General features: G+C 42.9%; 2 protein-coding genes across 3 annotated transcripts in view; one reads left to right on the top strand and one right to left on the bottom strand.

Annotated features, from left to right (window-relative positions):
• The window catches only part of cdh23 (cadherin-related 23), a 967,008-nt gene that overhangs the window by 541,971 nt on the left and 406,779 nt on the right, over positions 1-18,258 (top strand). The window lies entirely within an intron of this gene.
• The window catches only part of LOC140484521 (uncharacterized protein C10orf105-like), a 146,854-nt gene continuing 131,790 nt past the window's right edge, over positions 3,195-18,258 (bottom strand). Inside the window, exons 2-3 of one of the 2 annotated variants that reach the window (XM_072582901.1) lie at positions 17,667-17,792; positions 3,195-5,274 (exon numbers count right to left, since the gene is read on the bottom strand). In XM_072582901.1, coding sequence (XP_072439002.1) covers positions 4,843-5,259 — 417 coding nt within the window. In that variant the 5' untranslated portion in view covers positions 5,260-5,274; positions 17,667-17,792 and the 3' untranslated portion in view covers positions 3,195-4,842. The remainder of the gene's footprint in view (positions 5,275-17,666; positions 17,793-18,258) is intronic. The other variant, XM_072582900.1, reaches the window with a different exon arrangement.

The following is an 18,258-nucleotide window of genomic DNA, read 5'->3' as shown; positions in this document are numbered from 1 at the left end:
ACAGGCTTACCTGGATGGGAAGTGAGTTAATTTGGCCTGAGTAAAATCAGAGCTGAAAATGTGTTGCTGGAAAAGCGCAGCAGGTCAGGCAGCATCCAAGGAGAATCGGCAAGAGCCCTTTCCTGAAGAAGGGCTCATGCCCGAAACGTCGATTCTCCTGCTCCTTGGATGCTGCCTGACCTGCTGCGCTTTTCCAGCAACACATTTTTCAGCTCTGATCTCCAGCATCTGCAGTCCTCACTTTCTCCTCCCTGAGTAAAATCAGTTGTGTTTCAGTTGTGCCCTTCATAAACTAATTAATAAAATATGACACAGATGATGTTGATCAAATGGTAGAAGATATAACAACAATGGCAAGGAACACCCATTGCAGGGCTTTATTGTTCAATAGTATATTAGTTTAGAAACATATTGATAGATCTTGACCCAGCGTGATTATCTAATGGGGGATAGCAAAACAATTCATTGTGCATCTCTTTCCATAGACACTCAGTGAAATAAAATTGGGAAAAAAATATGTAAAGCAACTGTCTCAAAGGTCTAATCCAAAGGACAAAATCAGGCATCTCTCATTCCCAGCAGAGAATCTCAACTGGGAGCCAGAGCTCAAATCTAATTGGCAGACCTCATTCCCTCGGCCTTTTGGAACTCACTGGAAGTGTGCGTGCATTCACATTGACTCTCCTTCACCCCAGCACTAACACTGAGGATTTCTGTGCTGACTTGTGAGGGAGAAGCAGGGATTTAACAACAAAGAGTTGAGAAAGAAGACTATTTTATGGGATTTATGGATCTCTGACTCAAAGCAACATGAAGATGACAGCAGTGCTCTGCTGCTTTTCTCTCCTCATGCATATAAACTCTCCGATGATCCGAGCCTGGCAGCTCTGAGAAATGTGCTTTAAAGTGTCAGTAACATTTCCAAATGTCGATGATTAGAACCTTCTGCCCTGTTATTCTCCTGATACTCAGCTTCTCTTGGAAGGTCACAGGATTAATGGCTGTGTTTCACGTAACTCTTATCAATGATCAAATTCACTTTGCTGCTTCAACTTTGTGAGAGAAAACAATTTGCACTGTCATTTAAAATTGCTCAAGGTGCCTTTTGTCGTCTTGTCGGCTGAGATTATATGTTTTCATTTTTATTTCCTCCGCAAGTTCGGCTTTCGGGGATGTTGAATTATTTCAATTTAAGCTGCAAGGCAGAACGTACCTGAAAGATAGCCACTAAATACTTTTCTTCATTGTCATTCATCTCTGAAATCTTACCCTTTAGTTGCCAACTTTCGAGGCAAAAGTGAGGACTGAGATGCTGGCAACCAGAGTTTAGATCAGAATGGTGCTGGAAAAGCACGGCAGGTCAGGCAGCATCCGAGGAGCAGGAAAATCAACGTTTTGGGCAAAAGCCCTTCATCAGGAATGCTATTCCTGATCTTAACACTTTAACTTTCTCACTAATGCACTCCCCTGCACGTATATCTGCAACTTCAAAATCTTCTGCAAAGCCTATCTCTTTAACTGTGCTATCAGCTACCTCCTTGTTATTTATTTGTTCAGGGGCTTTGCTAGCTGGGCTGGCAATTATTGCCCATCCCTAGTTGCCTCTGGAGAAGGTGGTGGTGATGAACCTTCCTAAACCTCTGCAGTCCATTTAGTGCAGGTACATCCTCTCAAGTCTGGACACCTCTGGGCTCAGTTCTCTGCTTTAGAAGTGCTTTGAAACACCTTAAGGGCATTGAAGGCCTGCAAATTGTTGCTGGATTTGTCCAATTGTAACATGACTGTATCCCATCTTCTGCATCTCAAAGGACTAACTGAATGAATGGTTTCCTCTCCTTTCACCACTAATGATTTAGTTTAGTTGCTAAAAAATCCCAGTTTTGTTTTAGTGATAGGCGGGTATCTGATGGATTAACAACTAGGTGGTCTGTTTGGCACTGTCTACTCCTGGGATAATGGTTGAGTGGTTTAAGGCGTATGGAAGTGTGGGCCATGTATTAACATCCAGCGACTTTCCCTGACTACCTTCCATCACTGTTTGATGGTTTGATGATCTTGTGGTGTTTTCATTTTGATCCTTTCTTTGATCAGAGAGTTTGAGTGGTTCGACAGAGTAAACCAGGGCTTCCCAAACTCTTCCACTGTGACTCCCAACCCTCTGAAAGAAAAAAACATTTTGTCATCTGTTTTAAATGGGCAGACACTTGTATTTAAACTCTGACCCCAAGTTCTAGATTTTCCTACAAGAGGAAACATCCTTTCAACATCCATCAGGTGGTTGTGAAACAGGATCATAAGACACAGAATTTATAGCAAAAGATTACAGTATCATGCAGCTGAAATGACATATTGAACAAACTTAGATTAAGTCATTTATCTTTTAGAATGGGTTTGCTCATTTTGGACCTTTAATATAAGGTTTGCACGTTCTCCCTGTGTGTCTGCATGAGTTTCCTCTGGGTGCTCCGGTTTCCTCCCACAGTCCAAAGATGTGCAGGTCAGGTGAATTGGCCATGCTAAATTGCTTATAGTGTTAGTCAGAGGTGCATTAGTCAGAGGGAAAAGGGTCTGGGTGGGTTACTCGTCAGAGGGTCCGTGTGGACTGGTTGGGCCAAAGGGCCTGTTTCTACACTGTAGGGAATCTAATCTCAAATCCCAGAACTTCTTTTAAGTCACATTCTCAAGATAACTCCAGGTTTTCTAACAAAAGGTGCCTTTACCCCATCACACTCACACACATAGTTTACCAAGCTTACACACATGCAAACACACACTCTCTCAAATGCACTCACACCCATACTCTCACATTCACTCTGTCTCTCCTGCATGTACACACATATAAGTTTATCAGATTAATTTGTATTTGCAGATACCATTTTGCTCAAAAATGCATAACCTACAGTCAATCCATGTAATATTCTATAAATCCCACTTCAGAAATAGAACCAGTCTAACTCAAGATTGGGACAGAGACAGACTTTAACCTCACACCTTTAATACATTGTCTGAACTGAGATGGCACCTTTTGTTAGAAAACCTGGAGTTATCTTGAGAATGTGACTTAAGAGAAGTTCTGGGATTTACATATTAAAGATCCAAAATGAGCAAACCCATTCTAAAAGATGATAGACTTAATCTAAGTTTGTTCAATATATCATTTCAGCTGCATGACTCTAATCATTTGCTATAAATTCTGTGTCTTACGATCCTGCTTCAAAACCAGCTGATGAAGGAGCAGCAGTCTGAAAGCTAGTGCCTCCAGATAGACCTGTTGATGAAGGGCTTTTGCCCGAAACGTCGATTTTCTTGCTCCTCGGATGTTGCCTGAACTGCTGTGCTTTTCCAGCACCACTCTAGCGTAAATCTGTTGGATTATAACCTGGTGTTGTGTGATTTTTAACTGTGTTTTATTAACTATTGGTAGTCACATGGTTCCATTGATTTTTTTTTTTATTTCTAGCTTTTATTAATTGAATCCAGATTTTTCACCATCTGCTATGGTGGGATTTGAACCCATATTGCAACATTCTCCTGGGTCTCTGGGATTTCTAGACTTGATAAAGTGTGGAGCTGGAAAAAGCACAGCAGGTCAAGCAGCATCAAGCAGAACTGATGAAAGATCCCAACCTTGAAACATCGACTCTCCTGCTCCTCTGACACAGCCTGACCTACTCTCCAGTGCCACACTTTATCAACTCTGACTTTCCAGCATCTGTGGTCCTTGTTATCTCTGGATTTCTAGTCCTGTGATATTATCACATTCCACATCCTCCCCTATGCATCCACTGCTGAGAGCTGCCTTCAGTAATTAACATGTATCTTCAAATGTTTATCAATTCTATTCTTTTTACTGAAACTTTGAGAATTCTTGGTACTGGTTATCACTACCGTATACAGTGCTACAAATCAGAGTCATTGAGGACTCTATTTATGTAATTCATACGTTAAAAATTCAACAAGTTCAATTGTACCAGTAACATTGGCAGGTCATTTACTTAATGTCCATTTTTGTCAGTTCTGAGGAAGAATTATACCAGACTTGAAACATTAACTGTTTCTCCACCAACGCTGCCAGACCTGCTGAGTTTCCCCAGGCACTTTCTCTGCATTTGTTTCAGATTTCCAGTATCCCCCGTATTTGCCTTCATACCTTTAGGTCCCTGTCGTGCTTCCTGTTGGATGCAGGAGATTTGTAATTTCTATTGAGCATTTGAAATAATATCATTTTTCCTCTGAGAAACCTTATTAGACTGAAATGAGAATTTCGAATTGCATCGACCAGGGCGTTATTGCAAACTGTATCATTAGCTTCCCATCCACTTGCCCTCGAAAGTGGTTGCGTTTCCTTCAATCCCAAATCTCACTGCTCAGGATTAAATATGAAACTGGTATTGAGGATGACAGGAGCTGCTGTCAGTCTGAACGTCTCATGAAAGATGAAGGAGAGTCAGGGCCTTGCAGACTGATGATAAAAGTGTAATGAGGTTGTAGTTCTGGAATGATGTTATAGTTCAATATTAAAGTGAAACAGTGAACAACTTTTTTGAACTGAAAACTTCCAAACAGCATTGTTGTATCTTTTAGCTCATGGTTGTCTTCCAGTCTGAAGGTTACCATGGATTAAGTCGTTGGAGCACAATGTGTTTTCCCTGTGGATGCTAGCCACTATACAAATTGCAATCTGTTTGGTATTATGAAGTACGTTTCTCGAATCCTCATTACAACTGAGATCTTGCTTTTTGCTGGTGCCCGGAGCATTGTTTGCAGCAATAGTTAATCTTTCATTACTTCCCCTCGCTGGCCTCAATGCATCCATTTGCAAACTTGATGCTCGCTGAATCATTACATTTTTGTTGACTCTGTGAGGTCCGAGTCATTTTGGTCCATCCGACAACGACTTGCGAAGGTTTGCGGAGGATGAGGGAAGGGTCGATTCCACCGGAAGCTGTTTATGGAGCACCTCAGGGATCCCAGACGTTTCCACAGTTTTAATCGGGGCTCACTGGAGTCCTCCACATGATATGGCATGCACTCATAGGGGCCGTAGCGGGAAGCGTCCAGACCCGCAGGATTACACAAGGCAACAAAACTCACACATGTTGCCAAGAGAAGGAATATGCATATCAAAGCGATGATGATTGGCAGAGGGTCTGCCTTTTCAACTGAGGGATCAGTCCTCTGGAACGTCTCTTGGGTGGTCAGCAGAAATTCAAGAATATTCTGAGTTACAGTTGTCCTATTCTCCGTCTCTGAATTCATTGTTCCTGTGTGTATCTGAGTTTAAGGAAGAAGAATTAGAATTAGAATTGGCTTTATTGTCACACGTACTCAAATGCGCACAGTGAAAAGTTTACAAGTTGCCACTCACAGTGTTATCTTAGGTCCAAAGGTACCCAGGTACAGCTTTTTCATTTATAAAGTCTTAGAAAAACCTGTTAACTTTGCTTTTTTTTGTCTTGTTCATTGAGATTCAACCAATTTAAGATCAAATTTCATTTTTCACTAAGTGGAGCACATCACCCAACTAAAATAAACAAGGAACTGCAGATGGTGAAGATCTGAAATAAAAACAGAAATTGCTGGAGAAATTCAGCCGGTCTGGCAGTGTCTGTGAGGAAAAAAGCAGAGTTACTGTTTCCAGCCTGGTTCTGATGAAGAACACAAACTCTCTTTCTTTCTCCATTGATGCTGCCAGACCTGCTGAGTTTCTCCAGCAGTTTCTGTTTTTGTTTCACATTACCCAATGATAAGGTGTGGGGTCATAGGGTCAACCAGCACAGAAAAAGACCCTTCGGTCCAACTCGTCTCTGCCAACCAGGCATCCCATAATGCTTCAGCTATGGTGAGTGTGGGACAATTGGTGGATCAGCTTGTTGATCCTTGCCTAGCAACGTAAGATGATCATGTAGTAGGTCCTCACTTACGGTTGCAGTAGCATTCCTGACAACTGACTTTAAGTGAATCATAGGTTCCCATAGGAATCAATGTTACGGTCAGAGTTGGGTTCCATCGGAGATTTCTAACGTCGAGAAAACATTGTACAAGTTGAAATAAGGTAAATGTACCTGTGCATTCCCAGCAAGAATAACTCTTAAAGATTCACTAATGGGATGTGGACATTGTCGCTTGCTTCACCTGTTAGTGCCCATCCCAGAGGGCATCTAATAGTCTGGGAAATGTTATTAGAATAATTAGTTGATTGTTTTGCCTGGTACTGAGCTGTAGATCTATGTGATTGTATGGTACTAATGTTTGTAGTGAGTCTGGGGTCACATGCAGGCCAGGCCAGGAGAATGGAGTAGATTTCCTTCTCTAAAGGGAATCGATGAAGCAGGCAGGTTGTTACGACGATAGTTACACAGTCTCCATTTGGCCAACTTATTACTGAATTTGAATTTCCCCACGTGCTGCCATTCAAAACTTGGCAAGTCTGGGGGTGAGGAGACAGGCAAGATGGGTGCAGGTGGTAGGGGAGTGGTCCAAGGCCAGGACAAGAATGGAGTGGAGGGGCGGGGGGCAATGCCAGAGGGACGCAAAGCCTCAGGGGAAGGGGGAGGTGAAAAGTCGAGGGGGGGGGGGGGGGGGTTCCAGGCAATAATGCTTGGGGAGCATGAGAAAAAGCAACAGCATTACCCTGAGTGAAAATTGATGCTGTAAATCAGAAACAAAAACACAGATTACTGGAAAAGCTCAGCGGGTCTGGCAACATCTGTGAAGAAAAATTAGAGTTAATGTTTTGGGTCCAGTGGTGAAATACTAACCTTGATTTCTCTTCACAGTTGCTGCCAGATGTGCTGAACTTTTCCAACAACCTCTGTTTTTGTTAGCATTAAACTGAAAATGCCAAGGAAACAGATCTTAATCATGACCAATGTTAAAACAAAATTCATTTTAGCTTGGAAACTTAAAAGAAGCATTTCCTGTATAGACGTGGTATCACAAAATTGGATGAGATGAGAAAGTTTGTTTAGCCCACATGATGTCAACCCTGCCGAATTCCCATTGCAGACTTCTTAAAAATTACATATTCACTGGGCACAATCTCAGTTGAACATCTCCTGTGTCGGACCTCTGGCTGTCTGCCTGTAATACTTATCAGTGCTGACCTGTCCCTTGAATCTAGGGATGAGGTTCAAACCTGTGAATTTCCAAGCAGCTGAGGCAGAATGACCCAGTTGGCATGCATGGTGTGAGATCTGTTTTAATCAGTGCAGCTTGTTGGAAAAATGACCTGCACAAGATATTGGGTTTCAAATTACGTTAACCGCGGCTCAGTTTGCTGACTCGTATATAGCCTTATCTTTCAATTATTTTGACTAATTTATTAAAATTAAATTTCACCAACTGCAATAATGTGATTTGAACTTACATCCTAAAACTGGGCTTCTAGATTAGAGCACTTGGTGACATTACCATTCTGCCAACCTCTCCTGTCATCGCATTTGTGTTGAACTTCTTCCTAAGAATGTTCTGTTGCACAAGACATTTATACCTTGCGTTCTGACTTGAACAAAATAGCTCAAAGCAGGAAGAGAAAATATGATTATCTTCACCTTTCCACAATGTGTTGACTCTTTTACTCTAATACCTAATGGCTTGAGCTAATACCTTGAGCTTGTAATGTAAGCAAACGAATCATGAAACTGAAGGAATCCCTGTTATCCTACATCACAGATTAAAGCACAAAGACTATCACATTGCAAACCACTTGACATTGGTCCAAGTTTTACAATTAATACGCATGGTCAATCATTCTAGATCTTCCTGAAGGTAAATTGGTTCAGACTCATTTGGCGCTTGCAGCTTAAGTAATGGAAGGGGAAAAAAATAAAAGTCAATTTGCATTTATTCATCCACATAATTCTTTGTGACCTCCATCTTGAGCAAGTAGTTGATTTTTCTTTGGATTGAAAGATTGAGCATATTCTTCCCTCGTCCTAGCACCTTTGACAGCATCCTCCTGTTTCTGGATGGGCTGTGGATGTTGCTGGCAAGGCTGCTGTTTGTTAGCCATCTCTTCTCGCTCTTGAACTGATTCAACTCCAGCTCAGATTCACCACATTGCTGTGTATCTGGAGTCACTTGTAGGCCAGACCGAGTGAGGATGGCAGATTTCTCTCCCTGATGGACATGAGTGGACCAGATGGATCTCAGGTCAGCTGTGGAGTAAGCAGCTACGCACGCAACCAACATCGCACTTGAGCTTCTCATCTCCAGAGGTCGTGCATGGTCAGACCAGGATGTCATTGATAGTTGCCATGCAAGCCATGTTTCATGTCTTCTCGATTGAATTGACCCTGATTGGAAAGGGATCAGAAATGGTTGCATGCGTTGGGACACACATGAGTCCCACTGGAGGAGAGGCAAACGAGAGCCGTAGGTGGGGCGGTGGGAGTAGTGTAAGGCTGCTCAAAGTTTATGGGGAAAGGGGAGGAAAATGGACATAAGGAGTGTCAGATTAGCAACAACCGAGGTCTTTTGGTGTGTGGAAAATTAGTTGACATGTGGCGGTAATGAAATGAAGGTGAGGATTGACTGTTCGTCCTCAGTGAGGGAGGGGTCTGGAGGATGGGAACCCACGATCCTGTTGAGTGACAGAGTAGGCTCAAGGGGCTAAACAATAAGGGAGTCCAAAACGAGAGGGCATGGCTTAAGGTGAGAAGGAAAAGATTTAAAAGGAACATGAGGGGCAACTTCTTCACACAGAGGGTGGTGCATGTATAAAAAGAATTGCCAGAAGTGGTGGAGGCTCGTACAATTGCAACATTTAAAAGATAATTGGACAGGTACATGAATAGGAAAGGTTTAAAAGGGTCTGGGTCAAATGGGACTAGTTCAGTTCAAGATACTTAGTCGGCATGGACAAGTTAGACCGAAGAGTCTGTTTCTGTGCTGTACGACTCATTGACTCCTGCAAAATTCCCCTCCTTCCAGATAGTTGCCTCTCATCATTCTCAAAGTTGGCTGAGATTGAACTTTGATTAATTCATTGCATTATACAAAACATACTCTGAAACTCTTCCCTTTTATACATCCAGTTCCTTTGTGAAATTTAACATTGAACCTGATTCCACCACTTGCTTTCCATGACTTACCATGAAGGATTTTCTTTCTCAACCTCTCCCCTCACTCGAGGCATGGGGACCTTCAGGTTAAATCACCACCACTTGTTGCTCTCGAATGACTGGGTGCACAAGTCACTGGCTGTGCAAAACGTCTTCTAAACCCACCACTGGTCCTTTTCGTGGAATTACACAGTACAGAAAAGGCACTTTGGCTCATTGGGTCCTTACCAACAATACAATTGTAAACCTACGAGTCCCACTTTCCAGCCCACAGCCTTGATTGATACAACATTTCAAATGCTCATCCAAGCACTGTTTACAGATTGTGAGGTTCCTGTCTGAACGACTCTCCGAGTCAAAGAGTCATAGAGCTGTACAGCACAGAGGCAATTCATCCAGGCTGACCATTTATCCTAAATCAATCTAGTCCCACTTGCCAGCATTTGGTCCATATCCCTCTTAAACCCTCCCTATTAATATACTCATCCAAAAGTCTTTTAAATGTTGCAATTGTACCACCCTCCACCACTTCCTCTGGCAGCTCATTCCATACACACACTACCCTCAGCATAAAAAAATTGCCCTTCAGGTCTCTTTTATATCTTTCCCCTCTCACCCTAAACCTATGCCCTCAAGTGGTGGACTCCCCCACCCCAAGGAAAAGACCTTGCCTTTTTACCCTATCCATGCCCCTCATGATTTATAAACCTCTATAAGGTCACCCCTCAGCCTCCAACACTCCAAGGAAAACAGCCCCAGACTATTCAGCCTCACCCTGTAGCTAAAACCTTCCAATCCTGGCAATATCCCTGTAGATCTTTTTTGAAGCTTTTCAAGTTTCACAACACCCTTCCTATAGCAGGGAGACCAGAACTGAACACGTTATTCCAATAACGTCCTGAGGTGCATTGCAGACCTCTTACCAATTGTCTGAAACAATCCTCTGGTTACTGACTCTGCTGCCATCAGGACAGTGCCTTGTCACTTATTCTTGATGGTTTCAATATTTTCTGTTGCTGGCTCTGCAGCAAGGAGAACCCAGCTTTCTCAGTATTCCAACTCGTCATTTATGATAAGTTGAGGTTTTGGTTGCATTCTGCCCAGGAATGTTGCAATATTTCTGACTTTCAACATTTGTTTCTGGTGTTCCATTGTCTAACACCCAGGCTGTGAATATAGGTTAGGTAGACATGCAGGAGGCTGGAAGAACACAGTGAGCCAAGCAGCTTCAGGAGGTGGAGAACTCTTCTTCAGGTCTCCCCCTCCCGATACTGCCTGGCTCGCTGTGTTCTTCCAGCCTCCTGCATGTCTACCTTGGATTCCAGTAACTGCAGGGTTTTTTTTGTCTCTAACCATGTGAATATAGATTGGCATCAGGTGTTTGAATGTCAATTTTGATATTGTTTATGAGAAACTCAGAACGCAAGTCACTACATGAAGCTAAAAGCACATTTTCAGAACAGAATCGGTTCAAAATTGTCATCATGAAAAGTCAAATGATTTGTTTTTAGGCCATATAAGACTTCTGTTTCTGACAATGCCATTGTCAGTGCTTGAACAATGAGTGTAATGTTTCATTAATATATGGCTCAACGTGTGCATTATACTTGGAGCTCAGCATCATTCACCTCCAGAATTCACTCAGTTGGGCACCTCTTATGAAAGAGGTTGTCTCTGAAGATATGCTGGAGAGCTGTAGTCCTGCTCTGTGGCTGCTTGAGGCCAGGAGATGAACTTAGAGCAAGTGAGGCTGACCAGCAGTTATTGATATAATTTTGTGCTTTTAATAAGCACAGTCCATTCTCATCAACCCTCCTCAACACATCAACATGTCTCAATGCCAACTGTGACTCAGTGTCAGCATTGTTTCATTCAATGTTTATTGTTTGGACTTGCATGAAATCTGCCTCAACTCTGTCTGACTCTTTCATGTCCCATTGGAACAACATAACCTGCAGGATGTTGCACACTACTCTGTGAAAGAGTTGGAGAAACAAGCAAAAGAAGGAGGAAATACTACTTAAGGGTGGGTCAAAGCGCAAGAGGTCGGTTAGCTCCGTTAGTTGGTTTGTGATGTAGAATGAAGCCAACAGAGTGGGTTCAATTCCTGCACTGACTGAGGTTACCATGAAGAACTCTCCTTCCCAACTTTTTCCTTCATCTGAGACATGGTGACCCTCAGGTTAAACTCACCACCAGTCCTCTCCCTCTCTCCCTCTCCCTCTCTCTCCTCTCTCTCTCTCTCCTCTCCCTCTCTCCCTCTCTCCTCTCCCTCTCTCCCTCTCCCTCTCTCTCTCTGTTCCATGATGTGCAGGTGCCGGTATTGGACTGGGGTGGACAAAACTAAAATTAGCACAACACCAGGTTATAGTTCAACAGATTTATTTGGAAGTACAAGCTTTTGGAGTGCAGCTTCTTCCTCAAGTAGTTAATGGAACAGGATTATAGGACACAGAATTTATAGTAAAATTGGCGAACAACTGATGCGCTGTTTTGAACAATGCTAGGTTTCTGTTAAGTCTTCAATCACTTAGAACAGGTATGCAGGTTTCAATTGATGAATATGTAAATCTCAGAATTTCTTTCAAGTCACAGTCCCGAGATAACTTAAGGTTTTATAAAAAAAAGTGTCATCTCAGCTTAGACAATGAATTAAAGGTGTGAGTTCAGAGTCTGTCTGTGTCCCAACCTTGAGTCAGACTGGTTCTATTTCCAAAGTAGGATTTTATAAAATGTCACATGGACTGACTGCCTACAGACTGTGTGCTTTATGAACAAAATAGAACGTATCTACAAATACAAATTCACCCCATCGCTGGTGTGTGTGAGTGTGTGTGTGTGTGTGTGTACTCTGTCATTAGAGAGCAGTGCTACGGTCCTCTTGGGACTGTGATGACTTAACCTTTATGGTAAAATAGCCATTGAACATGCTGAGAGAAGGGGAAAGAAAATGTAGACATTTGTAAATATGTGGAACTTAAAAGGCTGAATTCAAAACATAAAGAGAGCTGCGTTCTTCAAGGAAGAAAGTAACATGGGTGATTTGGTGGTGGAATAAACTTTCAGTGCTCCTTAAAAGTATCTCTGAATATATAAAGCTGTGTAAAAAAAATTAGATTAGATTGGAAAGTGGATGAAAAAGCTGAGTTCTGTCCAATCAGAGATGGAGGTCTGGGAAAGGTGGAAGCTGGTGTTTATGCTAAACTATAGATTCACAATAAAATCTTTGTAAATCTCTGAAAATCTTTTGCTGCTAATTCAACATCTAGACATCTGCCTGCGAAACATTCCAGCCCATACTTAATCTTCAAGTTCCATGATCACTAACTTTGCAGGTTTTTGCACTGTGAGCTATGAATGAAAAAGCCAGGAATGTGTAGTTTGAAGGAATATAAATCACTGCCTTTGAGTGAGATGCTAATCATGGACTCTAGCCAGAAAATCGGAGTGAAATCCGCCTCTGAGTGACTTAGGACAGGGAACAAGTCTACTCTCCGTCCTTTAAACTCCAGTCATTCTGAGACTTTGGGCACTGGGGAGTTCATATAGAAATTGAATGAGCTCGAGAAAGAGTGCCTTATGTACAGTATATAATAAAATGGGCGATGATTTATAACCAGTCCCCTGGAATTGATCAGAACTCATGTGAATGATCAGTTTCCCAGTAAGATTTTAATCAAATCCCACAGCTTTTCATCATATATTTTCATTCACTTAACCAATGCCACAACTTTGTGAAGTCAGTCAATCAGTTGTTCATGAGCTGATCCTTCAGATATTGCCTCTAGTTAAGTGTGATAAAATGTAGACTCAGGCCTCAAGGTCAGGATGAACCCATCCCACTGTCACTCTGTTAACTTTAGTGTTCAGTCTATTAATGTCAGTGACTAAATGTCGGAATATCCAGGTCGAATGCTTTCCTCCCTGGAAGAAAGTACCAAATACAACAGAAAGAGTTGTGGTTTTCCAGTCCTGAGAGTTGTCACTCTGGGATACCTAACAAAACCCTGCAGGTAAGAGACTCTTCCGTTATAGAGTTATAGTCATAGAGATGTACAGCATGGAAACAGACCCTTCGGTCCAACTCGTCCATGCCGACCAGATATCCCAGCCTAATCTAGTCCCACCTGCCAGCACCCGGCCCATATCCCTCCAAACCCTTCCTATTCATATACCCATCCAAATGCCTCTTAAATGTTGCAATTGTACCAGCCTCCACCACATCCTCTGGTAGCTCATTCCATACATGTACCACCCTCTGTGTGAAAAAATTGCCCCTCAAGTCTCTCTTATATCTTTCCCCTCTCACCCTAAACCTATGCCCTCCAGTTCTGGGCTCCTCCACCCCGGGGAAAAGACTTTCCCTATTCATCCTATCCATGCCCCTCATGAATTTATAAACCTCTATAAGGTCACCCCTCAGCCTCCAACGATCCAGAGAAAACAGCCCTAGCTGATTCAACTTCTCCCTATAGCTCAGATCCTCCAACCCTGGCAACATCCTTGTAAATCTTTTCTGAACCCTTTCAAGTTTCACAACATATTTCCAATAGGAAGGAGACCAGAATTGCACGCAATATTCCAACAGTGGCCTAACCAATGTCCTGTACAGCCACAACATGACCTCCCAACTCCTGTACTCGATACTCTGACCAATAAAGGAAAGCATACCAAATGCCGCCTTCACTATCCTATCTACCTGCGACTCCACTTTCAAGGAGCTATGAACCTGCACTCCAAGGTCTCTTTGTTCAGCAACACTCCCTCGGACCTTACCATTAAGGTGTATAAGTAACGTTCCAAATTGACCTAAACTTAGAACAGTACAACAACTGCACTCCCCAAGATACAGCAAGTGAATCCAGCACTGAACTAAGCAACTGTTACCATGCAAATGGATAAGGTGGAAATGTATCAGGCACACCTTAATGGAGGTATGCTTGTAAAATAAATTGCATCATCTGAAGTTCTTACATTATTTTGCAGTATCTTATTGGTCATTTCTACCAATCTCAAATGTTGAAAAAAGAACGCTTCTATGCAAAGCCAAAAATCATACCTTAGTAAAATCTTCAGGGTCATCGGTGCTTAGTGTCTAATTTACATAATCGAGTAGTTCCTCCGAACTTTCCAAAGCATTGTTGCATACGGTCAACTGGTTCTGGAGTTCTTGGCTTTAACTATCTCTGCCACTGAAAGTTGTAGGAGGTAATTGTTTCATCTGTGTAGGATAATCTATTACTCAGTTTGGCTGGAAGCAATTTATTTCAAAACCTAGTGGATGGGATTCCAATGGAACTTGGTGCAAAAGGTGTATGTCTGAGAACTAATTGGTTTTTGACAAATATGCCAACTTGGAGCCTTGAAATTTTAAAGAAACCATTAACATTTGGGATTGAGCAAATTGAAAACATCGAATATGGTGCCACGTGGCAGGTTGGTTAGCAAATCAGAAATGTTTGGGATTGATGGGTCCTTGGCCGCATGGATTAGAATTTGGCTAAAAGATAGGAAATAGAGGATAGGTATAGATGGCCGTTGCTCAGTTTGGAGACGAGTTGAAAAAGGTGTTCCCCAGCGATCAGTGTTGAGACCCTTGCTTTTTCTGATTTGTATTAATGATTTGGAGGTGGGTGTTGAAGGCAAAATCTCTAAGTTTGCAGATGCAAGTTAGGGAAACAGTGAACGGTGAGGATGATGATGCTGACAGACTTCAGAGGACCAATGGCAACTTGGCCAAATAAGCAGACATTCATGAAGAGACAATACAGGCTCAACGGTACAACCTTCAGGAGAAAACAGGAGCAGAGAGACCTCAGGGTTCACGAACGTAACTCTCTGAATGTGGCCAGGCAAGTTGAAAGAGTTGTTAAGAAGGCTTATTGGGTTTATAAATAGAGACGTAAAGTATAAGAGCAAGGAAGTGATGGTCCACCTTAATAAATCATTGGTCAGACTGCATTTGGAGTATTCTGTTCTGTTCTGGGCAGCTTACGTAAGGAAGGATGTTAAAGCTCTGGAGAGACTTAAAAGGAGATTCACTGGAATGGTATCAGGAATGGAAGGTTTCATTTGATGGATTTCATTTATTGGGCAACATGATGGCTCAATGGCTAGCATTACTGTCTCACAGCACCAGGGACCCAGGTTTGATTCTAGCCTCGGGTGACGGTCACATCCCCACAGATCATGCCAGACCCGCTGAGTTTCTCCTGCACTTTATGTTTTTGTTTGTTTCAAACTCCAACATCTGCAGTTCTTAGTTCGCGACAACTCCGTCGTCAGAGAGTCAAAGTTGCTGTGGTAACATACAATGTTACAGACATGCATTACACATAATGTACCTACATGTGCATAGAGTGAACTGCCAGAGGAAGTGGTGGAGGCTGGTACAGTTACAACAATTAAAAGGCATCTGGATGGGTATATGGATAGGAAGGGTTTGGAGGGACATGGGATTAGATTAGGTTAGTATATTTGGTGGGCATGGATGAATTGGATCTTTGTTTCTGTACTGTACAGCTCTATGACTCTATGTTGTAGTCTGGGGCTTTGGACAGCAATGGTAGAGTCTCCAATTTTCATTCCATCACATGACATGAGCTAGCACGTCAGTCATCACCTCATGGATTAGGGACCTCCCTGTTGAGTTCTGGTGACAAATCCAAAAGGTTAACTCTTGTTTTCTCCCCACAGATGTTGCCAGACTTGCTGAGTTTCCCGTCGATTTCTGCTCTTGTTTCGGGGAATCTCTCCCACTTTAACCACCTACCATTGTTGTGCACTGCAAGGATTTGTAGGTTGATACTCAACTCATTTGACCAGATTATGAATGGCACCTTCCTGAGCCATTGATTCTTGGGGTCGGACTTGAACCCAGATGTTCTAGCGCAGAGACAGAGAGACTGCCCACTGCACCTCCATCACTCACTCTCCTTCATTGATAAAGGAACATTCCCCAGAGGCATTTTGACCCTTGATGCAGGCTTCCCCAGTGGACTTGACAACAACTTGCACTGGAAAGGCTGCAGTACCCTCTCCCAAGGAGTCCGTTCTGCAGATTGATGTTGTTGAAGGAGCTCAGTACAGTTAATAAAGATTAAGATGATTACTGGGATGTGCAGCTCCACTTGACATCAATTTCCATTCATCACAGTATTCAGGGAATTAATCAAAAGCAACAAAAACTCTGGCTGTCATTTTCAGTTCAAGTATCGCAGTAATAGGAGATTAACTTTAATCTCAGGGACCTCTCTCTATGCTTGGAACAGAGTGTACTGGACATGACGCATAGTTGAAGATACTGATTTGAAAATAACCAGAGGTGGTGTAGGCTAGAAATAGACATTAGAGCAATAAAAGAAAGACCTGCATTTTTATAGTGCCTTTCATGACTACAGTAGGTGCCAAAGTACTTAAAAACTGGTGAGCTGTTGTCATCGTTGTAATGCAAGAAATTCCGTGTCGCAAGACCAGACAAACAGCAATGGGGTAACAGCCAGATAATTTGTTTTAACGTTTGTTGAGGTATAAATATTGGCCAAAGCACTGCTACAGTTCAGTGCAATGGGATTGTTTACACCCAGTCCAGAGAGCACACAGGGCTTTGCTTCAGTGTTCCAGCTGGAGCGTGGCACCTCTGACAACATCCCTCAGCTTTTGTTATAGAACCGCTGCAGTGCGGAAACAGGCCCTTTGGCCCAACAAGTCCACACTGACCTTCTGAAGAGTAACTCACCCAGAGTTACATTTACCTACATTTACCCCTGACTAATGCACCTAACCTGCATATTCCTGGACACTACAGGGCAATTTATCACGGCCAATTCACCCTGACCTGCACATCTTTGGACTGTGGGAGGAAACTGGAGCACCCGAAGGAAACCTGCGCAGACACGGGGAGAATGTGCAAACTCCACACAGACAGTCACCCGAGACTGGAACCGAACCTGGGTCCCAGGCACTGTGAAGCAGCTGTGCTAACCACTGCATCACCATGCCACCATCTAGTTGCGTCCACCTATATTTTATGGTTAGGCCCCTGGAGTAAGGCTGGAATCCACAAACCTACCGGCTGAGAGCACAGGGAACTGCATTACATTGAATTCGAAGTTCCCCTCCCCCTGGTTATGAGAGAACATGGGAGGATCAGCACAGGAGTATCTCTGTGTGAGAGACTGATTCGGTTTTTGTCTCAACTTCACTCTCCTGAGACTGTAGAGCGGGACGAGATCCCAGTGCAATTCTTTGATTTGTCCCAAAATTGATGGTTCTTTGCTTTATGGGACAGGATCCTCATCCTCTCTACTTAACGAAGAACTTGAGTGTGTCACATCGAGACTCACTGCTTCATGTTGTGGAGGTGCTGGTGTTGGGCTGGAGTGCGCAAACTCAGGAGTCACGTGGCACCAGGTTATTTAGCCCAATAGGTTTATTTGAAGTCACAAGCTTTTGGGACGCAGCTCCTTCATCAAGTGAAGAAAACTTGTGATTCCAAATGAACCCGTTGGACTAAATGACCTGGTGTCATGTAACTTCGGACTTCATTCATTCATTGGTTAGAATTTCAATCACTGTCGTTCACAGAAGGTCTGCCTTTACCTTTGGGTTTACTCAGTGTTGTGAGCTGTAACTGCCCAGTCTGCGCACCGATCGAGTGTTTGAAACCTCTCCCTTTCACAGCAGACTTTGTGGATGCCCCGAAATTGTGTTCACTTCACCCTTGTCCTGTAAACATTGCAGATTTTCAATAAAAAAAAGCTCATCTTTCCTTTCACTTCCTCCTGAAGAAAGGTACAAAGTAACAGCATTGTTATGGTCCGGGGGGGGAAGGCCACTCAGCCCATCGTGCCTGGACTGGCTCTCTGAGTATTTTGGCTTTGCACCGATCTCCTGCCTTTTCCCCGTAGCCCGACATGTTAGTTTGATTCGGGTGGCCATCCAATACCCCCTTTTGAATACCCCAATTGAAGCTGCCTCTCTCACATTTCCAGGCAGTACATGTCAGAGCCTGAACACATTTTGATGGAAAAAGTTTTATCTTGTCTTTCACTTGCTTCTTTTGGAAAACACTTCAAAATAATGTCCTCTGGTTCTCAATCATTCCCCAAAGGGGAAGAGTTTCTCCCAATGCCTCTGATTTGATTTGATTTGATTTATTACTGTCACGTGTACCGAGGTACAGTGAGAAGGG

This window comes from Chiloscyllium punctatum, chromosome 13 (assembly GCF_047496795.1).
Source record: "Chiloscyllium punctatum isolate Juve2018m chromosome 13, sChiPun1.3, whole genome shotgun sequence".
NCBI lineage: Eukaryota > Metazoa > Chordata > Chondrichthyes > Orectolobiformes > Hemiscylliidae > Chiloscyllium > Chiloscyllium punctatum.
The sequence above is the reverse complement of the archived record's forward strand: the minus strand, read 5'-3'. Positions and strand labels throughout refer to the sequence as shown.